The following is a 9,649-nucleotide window of genomic DNA, read 5'->3' as shown; positions in this document are numbered from 1 at the left end:
ATCTCTGAGTTGTGTTGATCTACTATGTCTTGAGATCTACGAAAGGTTTCGGTGACGTAATACACCATTCACCGGCCAATCAGAGCCCTTGTTTCAGGGTCCGCCCTGATGACGTGTGGAGTACGTCAGGCATTGTCGTTCACCCAAGCAAGAAGCGGCCTCTATTCAAATCCCTTGATCCAAGGGTAAGTGTAAACAGAACCTGGAAATCCCCATTACGTCTACAGTCATATTTGGGAAGGTCAGAGAGTAAAGAGGTAGGGCCGAGGTACTCTCCAAGCAGAGGTTAGGCTCCGGCTGTTTTTAAACGCTTTTCTTAGTCGTTTTTATAGGGCTTTATATTTTGTATTCAAAATAGTATCTTGCTGTGTCAAAAACTAACACACAGCAAGATACAATACAAAATGGAAAGCCCGATAGAAACGACTAAAAACGTTAAAAACAACCTCTGCTTAGAGAGTAGGGCCGAGGGGCGAAGACAAATATGTCATACTGTGTAATGTTTATATTGTCATAATGGCGGTGATGATACACCCGACTTGATTATACGGATGACATCAGCGCGCACATCAAGTTTCGTCCATTTCCAAATTAAAGCTCTGTAAATTGTACAAAGAAGCTACGAAAATGATCATATATACACTGCGCCAAAAAGCATTTACTCAAGCAACTGGATATGATTTTGGAACTCCTGTTGCTTGATTAACTGCTTTTTGGCGAATCTTATTACCCGGATGTCTAATCTTCATCTACGTATATATACGTCACAGTAGAGATCACGATCCAGTAGAATTGCCGATTCTCCTAGGAGAGATCGCGATCGGAGTTTCTCCTAGGAGAGATCCCGATCGCAATCTGAACTAGCCGATTCTACTAGTAGAATCGACGATTCTACTGGATCGTGATCTCTACTGTGACATATACACTAGAACATGTAGAACGCTCCAAAGTGTACTCCGCGAGTCGCTTCAGACACGCATGTGTAAAGCGGACCACAGCTAGTTTATGAATGAAGAATGGCTGCCAAGTCCACTTATTGAAAACGATGAAATCATGCAATTTCCACATTAATTATGCAAATTAAGTCCTCATTTGCACAACATGTATATCATTATGAACATCTTTGTCTAAGCTACCCGCATGCCTAAAATGATGTCAATCCGTCATTCCTTTCTGCATTTATCCTCTTTGGAATGTCTTGACAAAAATGCCCCTTCAGTTCCAAAAATAGATGTTAGGGGGCTGAAACTTGCCCCGCTTTGTCAAGACACTGAAAGCTATCTACTACCATGTCAAGACCATATCTTGCCTGAGACAAGAGATACATTGAAAAAAATGCCAAGATAGATCATTCTCATTAATATGCAAATGTACTCCTATTTTGCATAGTAAGTATTTCATTTTGTACAATATTGTCTAAGGTACCTACATACCAAAAATCATAAAAATTCGTTGTTCCCTTCTTGAGTTATCCGCTTAAAAAGTTTTGACAAAAACGCCCCTGCTATCCCAAGTTTAACCAGTCGCTAGGGGGGCCAAACTTATGTCACTTGTTCCTGAGCGCAAGAGCTATCTAATACTCAAAATTCGTGACCATAGCTTGTTCAGAGCACGAGATAGTAAAACCGGAAGTTGCGCTGCAGTACCAAGGGAAGCTGCTAGGGGGCCCAAAATCTCATCATTTCCAGCTTTTATCACACCCCACCAACACACCAAGTTTGAGACCAATCCATTGAGCCGTTCTTGTTGACAGACAGACAGACAAACGCTAGTGAAAATATAGCATCCATGAAATCATGGAGGCAATTAATTGATTGCTAACCCTTCTTACAGCTGCGAATGAGGAATGGCGGGGCTTACACGCGCGTTTTCGAGGAGACTCATAGCGCTAAGTTTACACACGGGGCCGTTTGGTGTCTTATTTTAAGTACAACTGCATGAGTCCATAATGTCTGGGTGTGTTTTGAATATGAGAGCAAATAAGCTAGGGCTTTTGACGTCCACAGGTTTTGACACTTGGCTTGTATGTAGTGACCATTACTAGCATTAATGATGTTTGATCAGGCGAAGACGAATTTTAGAAAAAGGAAACAGGAAACAAAAATGAGAGCAAAATCGCATCAATAACCGCATGTGGCGCACCCGCGGCCGTTTCCATGACTACCTTCCTAAATAGGCATGCTGATCTGCGTGTCTCACCTCACTTCCGTTCGCTTCCTCTCTAGGATCAAAGTGATCGTAAAAGGGACTGGACAGGTGCTGATGATCAGGAAAGACGTTGATCAGTGGAACTGGGTATAACCTTATGACCACTGTGGTTACAAGGGACGAGTTGTTTGTCCTTGGGTGTAAAAATGAATAGATTCATCGCCTGTCTGTTTCCAAGTCTGCTGTTCTGGTTGACACCGATAGGTATGTATTTTTGCTCTCATTTTGTTTCCTGTTTTCTTTTTTCTAAAAATCGTCTTCGCCTAATTCTATATTCAGACGGAAAATGTATATTCTGTACTCCACATGTCATTGACGATGAGACAAGTCCTTACATGGATCTGCCTAGGCAGCTTTGGGCTGGTAGCGGCAGACCCTACAAAAATGTTATTGTATTTATTACTAGTTTCTAGAATATTATTGAATTGGTCTATGGGATAGAATGTATAAAAATCGTTTAAGCAAAGAAAAAAATATACATAGAAGAAATGGCACACTTATCAGATTTGAAACTCACCAACGTGTTACTAGTATCTTGTGAATATGATAAACTGAAATGTTGTCCCATTATTTTGTTTTCAGCGACTATCCAGCCTCTGTTGGAAGCCCGGCCAGTGACGGTCGCTCCCACACGCCAAACACACGAGGATGGGCAGACGTCTGTTTCACCTGACGACTCGTACTCGACAGAATCTGGTGGGAAACGTACTGTAAATGCATTCAAGTTCGCGTGGATTCAATCAATTTCGTGGTAGCGGGAAAAAGGAATTTTCGCGGTGGTTTCAAGTTCGCGGTAGCACCATGCACTGTAGTCTCTTACTGCCATGGAAAATGCTCGCGGTGGTTTTAATTTCACGGTGAAGCGGCCACTAAACATTAAACCACCGCGAAAGTCCTGGTAGATATGTCCGGGGCACAGCCAGTATCGTAAGGCTAGACAGTGTCCAATTGGCCGGTTGGACACTGTTTAGTCTTTAGATACTGTCTTGGCCTCCGATAAATCTGTTTGGAGATTAGAGAAACATTGCGTGCTGTAGCATTGGTTTGGTTTGCACACTCAGATACAAGATAGCTTTTTTGGATATCATAGCGTTGGCCACTGCATTAAAAACCAATTTACAATCTTTAAAACCTATATAACTTGACAGGAGCGCATCAAATGTGGCTTTACTATATCAATAACAATGCTTTACCTTTGCACTTAAAAAGGCTAGACAGACAATAGATAAAATTACTATCATATTGACATGAGATACGGAGCAGATCACTGCCCATTCTTATTTATCAGTCTAGTCAGGTACGGTATGGTGGAGTTCAAGTACCGGTTCGTCTTTGCTTTAGGACAGTTCAGTTTGTGGCTGTTGCGAGTTACTCTGCCAGTGATCTGACCTCCCTGTGGTGGCAGCCAGTTTCTAAAGTCAGTATCGATCTGTTTACACACGGGGCCGCAAAAGAACTTGGAACTACCAGCTGTGATGTGACTATCCTACTTTGAATCATGACCAACTTGCACAAGAAGGTCACAGCCCAACACTTCTAACAGAAATGTTCAATACTTGGATCTAAGTTCATTTTTGACGGTTTTTGGTTTGGTTTGGTTATACTGATCTCCATTAGTGACTGATATGTCACTATTCTTCCTGGAGTCCAGGTGATTTGTAGAGAATCACCAATTCCAGACGGAAGGATTTTGCACCATCGCACACCGCACCATCGCACATGTGGGGGTTCTTTAGAGATTGGGGTGCGGTGCGGCTCTCCCCATACCGTCATTTAACGTCCTATCCGAGGGACGGCCCAAGCCGAAGCCTTTTGCAAGGGAACTAGATCGGGTACATGGCAGGCAGGATTCGAGCTCAAGACCTTTAGGCCACGAATTCGAATACGCTTTCGCTGCGCCACTCAGTCTCGTCAACATTAATCAACATTATGATACAATTTTACAGTTTTATTTTTAAATCAGTGCATACTATTACTATGAAGCGCTCACCAACAAGCTTTCGATCAGTCACTGTTACTAATCAAACTTCCGGTCTGGATGTGTGGCATAGCCTTTGGATCATTTCAGCTTGAAAAGGATACTCTTTGTACAGTCAGTGGTTGAAAAATGAGTACACAGTCCTTTCTAGGGGCTACTATCAGTTGATAACTTGAATGCACTTTTACCGTTACATTGGTAGGGATGGCTTCGGCAACGGTCTTCTACAGGGCCCTCTATGCCGAGGAACCGGACGGCGTCGCTGGCAACGCCACGATGGGTAAGTGGCAGCATTAATTACTACGTACCGATCTCGAGTTCTGGTACAATGACGACGATTGGACTAGATTCCAGCGACTGACCAAATTTTCAACCGGTCCTCTGGTCTTCTTCAAGATATCCGAGGTGCAAGGCGTGCAACGTTTCAAAGGTCACTCGAAGTCGGTACAGACAGACAAACGCTAGTGAAAATATAGCATCCATGAAATCATGGAGGCAATTAATTGATTGCTAACCCTTCTTACAGCTGCGAATGAGGAATGGCGGGGCTTACACGCGCGTTTTCGAGGAGACTCATAGCGCTAAGTTTACACACGGGGCCGTTTGGTGTCTTATTTTAAGTACAACTGCATGAGTCCATAATGTCTGGGTGTGTTTTGAATATGAGAGCAAATAAGCTAGGGCTTTTGACGTCCACAGGTTTTGACACTTGGCTTGTATGTAGTGACCATTACTAGCATTAATGATGTTTGATCAGGCGAAGACGAATTTTAGAAAAAGGAAACAGGAAACAAAAATGAGAGCAAAATCGCATCAATAACCGCATGTGGCGCACCCGCGGCCGTTTCCATGACTACCTTCCTAAATAGGCATGCTGATCTGCGTGTCTCACCTCACTTCCGTTCGCTATATCCTCTAGGATCAAAGTGACCATAGGAGAGCCTTGTGCTAATTACTCAGAAAAGACGTTAATCAATGGATCTGGGCATAACCTTATCCTCGCTGTGGTTGACAAGGGACGTGTTTTTTCCTTGGGTGTAAAAATGAATAGATTCCTCGCCTGCCTGTTTCCAAGTCTACTGTTCTGGTTGACACCGATAGGTATGTATTTTTGCTCTCATTTTGTTTCCTGTTTTCTTTTTTCTAAAAATCGTCTTCGCCTAATTCTGTTAAAAGCTGGTGAATTTCAGATACAGCTCCAGTCACAGACAAAAGATAGAGGTAAAGGATGTTGCCTGGAACGTCTGACGGTTTCCAAAATCAAGTATATGTGTATATAGCTACTTGAGTAACTGTTACCAGTCAAGTTGGGTATATTTGCTCTTGTCTATCTTTTACGTAATGTTATATGTCGCTCTATACCATCGGTATAGGAGTGAAATATATGGTTTTTCAATCATGCTCCATACCAGAGATATGGTAATGGAAGTGAAATGAATTCTTTTCCCTGCGTTTCCCTTCATTTTTACTTGTCGAGTGTTTCCACAAGGGGGTGTCCGCCTGTCAAATGACGCTCTCATGTGTGTAATGCTGCTTGTGACGGTTTAGACAGAGGCCGCCCGCTCTTAAAAAAGTGCAGGACCCTTTTTGTCGAGAAATCGGGAACAAAAACTGGAGAAATTTAGAAAAATAAACGCGCACCGGCATTTTGTGTTTTCCACTGAAGCTGTGGGATTGGGCATGTCGTCTACCGTGGACAAATTACATGCATTTGTTTTTTGCTATTGTTATGCTTGGAAACAATTATGTCTGTACCTTTTGCATAATTGCTGATGTCATTAAAACTTGTTTTTCATGACTCAAATCGGGCATTCTTCATACGAAGGAGGTTGTAATTAGGAGGTTCATGCCAGCGCCATCATTGTTTATCCCTCTGGGGAATGAACATGAAATAAGGATTATCTATAGATTATCTATGTAAACCACGGTAACATTTGTGTCCTGGGATTTTGGACTCTGTGTTCAGAATCGACTTCAAATCTAAAAGACCTGACGAAATAAAAATGAGACATTTTCTCATTACAAGTTCATTTTGATCGTTCCTGGGCTGACTTTCATGATATCTGGCATGACGGCAGACTAGGTAAAATACCCTTAGACGTTATTTCCCCCAATTTTTAGATTAAAATGATCCGAACTTTCGTATGGGGATACCTTGGACATATCCAAAGGACGCCATTCACAACGTTTGGTCATACGATGCTTAAACATGATTTAATTTGTAATCCTTTGTTATTTGCAGACAAAATCTTTTTAATCTTAGGCTCCTGTGCACTGGTGTTGTCACCAAAGAGGTTTAACTTGTTTTACTAAAAAATTGGTTTGGACAAACACCACTTCAAAATTGTACATTTGAGAATTTTAATTTTTTTCAGACGGAAAATGTATATTCCGTACTCCAAATGTCATGTTATTGTAACACAATAGTCTAGAGCATCATTGCATTGGTCGGTAGGATAGAATGTATCAAAACCGTTTAGCAAAGCAAAAAATATACATAAGGAAGGTCTCATTGATGAGTTTCTTCTTCCCATGGACATCTATGTTATAATTCGTGGTTTACATGGACGCGTTCATAATGAAGCTACGTAAAATTGTAGCAGATTTTTTATTCTATGTTGAGCACATTTACCCTATATCGTGGGAAAAAGTTGCCAACGTCAACTATACATAGGTTCTTTTTTTATAGCAATTACAAACTACAATTATTCAATCCCCACAATAGGCTACAACCGCACCACTCAGAACTCAGGCCTGTGAACCTCCGACCTAGCGCGCGGTTGCAAAACTTTACCTGCTAATTTCTTCAGTTACAAACAAGCTTTCACCAATCTAACTTTTGAGATCAGTTCGTCTGCCTAAAAGGGAATTTCTCACCGCTAAAAAGACGCGTCTATGCAGCCGTTAATTTTTTGGCTCGGATCTCTTTTAGGGTGCCCACTCAGAGTAATACATCAATGAGACCAGAAATGACGCACTTCTCAGATTTGAAACTCACCAACGTGTTACTATCGTGTGAATATGATAACTGATGAAATGCCGTCACATTATTTCGTTCTCAGTGACTATTCAGCCTCTGTTGGAAGCCCGTCCGGCAACGGTCGCTCCCACACGCCAAACACACGAGGATGGGCACACTTCTGTTTCACCTGACGATTCGTACTGGACAGAATCTGGTGAGAACACAATCTCCAAGCAGATCAATCGGGTGGGCACAGACAGACCAAGGGCTACACAGTGTCCAATTGGCCTGTTGGACACTATTTAGGTTTTGGGTATTGTCTTTGCCCGCTATAGATCTGACTGGAGATAAGAAAAATATTGCATGGTGTAGCAGCTGGTACGAATATATTCATGTTAAGATAAGCTTAAGTCCACGGTCTAACACATGAATACGGTACAATGTACTATTGGTTCAATAACCTCACAATATGGCTTTAGGTTAGTCGCCACATATACGATTGCTGTCAAACCTATTTTTATTATAATAGTAAGTACAGATACATGCAAATACTGCATTATCAGAGGTGTTGCCTATGGCCACATGTTGATCGTTGATCTTATGCCGGACAATTGAGTCTTGCAGTGGCTTCATTGTACAAAATGAGTCACTTTAAAGTGAATGTGTCCATGCAAGGCATGTCAAAATCAATGGTTAATGACCCGCCCGAGGTGGTTTTATTCGGTGATTATAGCAAAGGACCAGGCGTTATGACACCATGTACACCGAGGAACAGGCGGGTCATTACACTGTAAACTGTACCATAATGAACGGATTGTGCTTTATGAATATATAAGAAAAGAGTTCCCATATTTTGAACACCTTAATGCAACGGATAAATTTCTATTTTTGATGCGCCTAGACAAACCCTGTATATCAAACATTATCTGTTCCTATATCTACACCTGTACAAAGAAGCGAGAAGATGTCGACCATCCTGTTAGCTTAGTACCTTCAGCTAGTTAATTGTATCTTGTTGTTTTTGCATATGTTTGTTATGTCTGTTATCAGTCATGTCTGTTATCAGTGACCTGTACCTAGCCCGTCGAGGCATGAATGTACAATAAAGGTCTTTCATTCATTCATTAACGTTATTATCATATAGCCTACCCAAACTTGCAAACTTCTGTATGGCACATAGATCCCTTGGTGAATTCCTTTGTCGAATTTCTGAAAAGTCACATTTGTTCTTTGCTACATACATTTCTAAGAAGATTACAGATTGCATTTTGAAACCAGAATTTCCACAGAAAATATTCGAAACATTGCAGTCTTTGGCTTTTTAGAACAACAAAGCTCATTATCAATGTTAACAGAAGGAGCCATTCCCCCCTTGCAGTCTGTACTTATTCCCTCTGCTCTGGCATACGTTTCGCTCCTTTTGATGGCCAATGCCTGCATATCCCTTACTTTCCTGTGTGTATCGCTAATTATGATTGATCAGAATGCGGCACCGGCACCGTTGTCGATTTGCATCGACACCCGGGTGGTACCTAGGCTGTCCAAGGCATGTCAAACTAACAATTATTTCTCTTGGTACAGTCAGTGGTTGCAAAATGCTGTCCTTTCTAGGGCCTATTACAGAAAGCCACTTTTCTCCTCAGATCACAAAACCCATATTGTAGAAAAATTGTCACTCTTTGTCTTCATCTATTTCTGAAAAAAGAAGTCAAACCCAACCTATCTAGATATAGTCTACACAAGTATTCGAGTAGTCTCTTTGTTTAATAGTTATCACAGTTCCTTGTTTCAAGCACATTGCCTATCTTGTTTCTACCATGTACTTGCAATTAGCCTACGGGCATGAACTTGCAATAAACATTAGTCAATTATCAGCTGATAACGTGAATGCCCCTTTACCGTTACATTGTCAGGAATGGATTCGACAACGGCCTTCTACAGGGCCCTCTATGTCGAGGAACCGGACGGCGTCGCTGGCAACGTCACGACAGGTACGTGGCAACATTCATTACTGCCGACTTCTGGTATAATGGTGAGATCGCGTGGCGTAATCGGCAATGAAGTGCGTTTAGCTCAGGTCCTAGCGGTCCTGGGTTTGAATCCTGCCGTGTCACCGATCTTGTGCCATTGGGAAACACGACTTTCCTCACTTCACTCAGGTGAAAATGAGTATCTAGCTTTGTTTAAAGCCGACCCTATGATAGGACGTTAAATGAAGGTCCCGTGCTTCGCACGTCAACCGAATAGAGGCCTCCATCTCGTATCAGCCACAAGGCGGTTTACACTACTCTCCAAGCAGAGGTTAGGCTCCGGCTGTTTTTTAAACGTTTTTTAGTCGTTTTTATCGGGCTTTCTATTTTGTCACTTTCCTTGAAGTACGCCTTCCAAACAAGGCTTTGACAATACAAGATACAACACAAAATAGAAAGCCCGATATAAACGACTAAAAAAAACGTTAAAAAAACAGGCGGAGTCTAACCTCTGCTTGGAGAGTAGATTTA

The 9,649-nt window shown here is 41.9% G+C and overlaps 1 protein-coding gene across 1 annotated transcript in view; it reads left to right on the top strand.

Moving 5' to 3' along the window:
• Positions 1 to 4,390: 4,390 nt before the first annotated feature.
• The window catches only part of LOC118416317 (adenosine receptor A2a-like), a 7,471-nt gene continuing 2,212 nt past the window's right edge, over positions 4,391 to 9,649 (top strand). Inside the window, exons 1-2 of the mRNA XM_035821406.1 lie at positions 4,391 to 4,466; positions 9,062 to 9,139. Of these exons, the coding sequence (XP_035677299.1) occupies positions 4,391 to 4,466; positions 9,062 to 9,139 (154 nt within the window). The remainder of the gene's footprint in view (positions 4,467 to 9,061; positions 9,140 to 9,649) is intronic.

This window comes from Branchiostoma floridae, chromosome 5 (assembly GCF_000003815.2).
Source record: "Branchiostoma floridae strain S238N-H82 chromosome 5, Bfl_VNyyK, whole genome shotgun sequence".
NCBI lineage: Eukaryota > Metazoa > Chordata > Leptocardii > Amphioxiformes > Branchiostomatidae > Branchiostoma > Branchiostoma floridae.
This window is presented reverse-complemented; position numbering and strand designations above follow the sequence as displayed.